General features: G+C 40.2%; 1 protein-coding gene across 1 annotated transcript; it reads right to left on the bottom strand.

Moving 5' to 3' along the window:
- Positions 1 to 3: 3 nt before the first annotated feature.
- Positions 4 to 1,318, bottom strand: LOC147820029 (NACHT, LRR and PYD domains-containing protein 3-like; the record flags this gene model as incomplete). The annotated part of the gene is made up of 2 exons (XM_087178366.1): positions 4 to 572; positions 1,083 to 1,318. Coding segments are annotated over 2 exons (805 nt in total), but the record flags the coding sequence as incomplete, so codon positions are not given.
- Between the last annotated feature and the right edge of the window lie 109 nt (positions 1,319 to 1,427).

Genomic DNA, 1,427 nt, shown 5'->3' with positions numbered 1-1,427 from the left:
GACCTCATTGTTCTGGAAATCCAACACAAGCCTGCTTTCATCCAGGCCGTCAAAGATTAACAAAACCTTACACACAGCTAGGTTCTCTGCTGCGATCAGGTGAAGTGTTGGGTCAAAATCACGAAGCAGCCTGAGAAGACTGTACTGCTTCTCTCTGATCAAGTTCAGCTCCCGAAACGAAAGAAGAATCACAAGGCTGACATCTTGATTTTCCAAGCCCTCTGCCCAGTCCAGAGTAAACTTCTGCACTGAGAAAGTTTTTCCAATGCCAGCAATGCCATTCGTCAGAACTACTCTTATGAATCTCCTCTGGCCAGGTAAAACCTTAAAGATTTCATGGCATTTGATTGGAGTGTCATGCACGGCCTCCATTTTGGATACTGTCTCAAGTTGCCATACCTCATGCTGGATATTAACTCCTTCACATTTTCCCTCAGTGATGTAGAGCTCAGTGTAGATCCTATTCAGGTGGGTTCCAGATCCTACTTCAGCGGTTCCTTCTACTGCATATTCACATCTCTTTCGAAGACTGATTTTGTGATTCTCTAAAACATCCGGCAGACTGTCAGTCACTGAAACACAAGCAGGAAAAAACTAAAGTTACAGAAATATACTGTATGTCATAAAAACAATATGCACATAAAGTAAAGTATTTACTAATTGTAACTGGATAGTTTCACACACAACTAGTCATTTTGTGTAGTTATAATGGTAGTAGTAGTCAAGAAGCTCCTCAGCAGCGAGGTGCCGGGAGTGGATGAGATTCGCCCTGAGATGCTGAACGCTCTGGACATTGGAGCTTGGATTTTTTTGATCGTTACATTTTAACTAAATTTACAAAGCAAAATCCCATACTATGCTCAAACTATGCTGCAGTTGAATTTGAATTTCTAGCTAGTGCAAAAAAATTATGGTTGTCATTTCAAACACAACATTTTTACATTTGATAATAAGTTTTTTATTTCTTAAAATGCTGAAACATTTTAAATGTACTAAACACGGTGTATGTTATGCAAAAGAAATAATGAAAATGTATTTAAAGCAACAGAAAAAGTTCTGTTTAATAAAAAGTAGAAACTTACAGAGTCCAGTGCTGGTTTGAGTGGGTGTCTGCACTTCAGGGCTTTTTCTGGATCGTTTACCACAGCAGGGACAAGAGAAATCTCCTGTTGAATTACACTGCTCCCAGCATGATTCAGTGCATTGCTCGCAGACGTAATGTCCACAGCTGGTGGAGACTGGATCCCTCAGGACCTCGTTGCACAAAGCACAACATGACGGCTGCTCCTCGATAACTACACTAGTCCTTTTCCTTTCTCTGTGAACATGAAGGTGAACATCAAAATATGTTTGGCAATACTGGGTAGAGTGTCAAATAGCACAGAACTTGTTTAAATAATCAACACTTCACCATGTCACCTATCATG

Source organism: Seriola lalandi, unplaced genomic scaffold, assembly GCF_002814215.2.
Source record: "Seriola lalandi dorsalis isolate HSWRI2012SDOR001 ecotype SW California unplaced genomic scaffold, Sedor1 jcf7180002004987, whole genome shotgun sequence".
NCBI classification, from domain to species: domain Eukaryota; kingdom Metazoa; phylum Chordata; class Actinopteri; order Carangiformes; family Carangidae; genus Seriola; species Seriola lalandi.
Note: the sequence above shows the minus strand (reverse complement) of the source record. Positions and strands in the feature narration are given on the sequence as shown.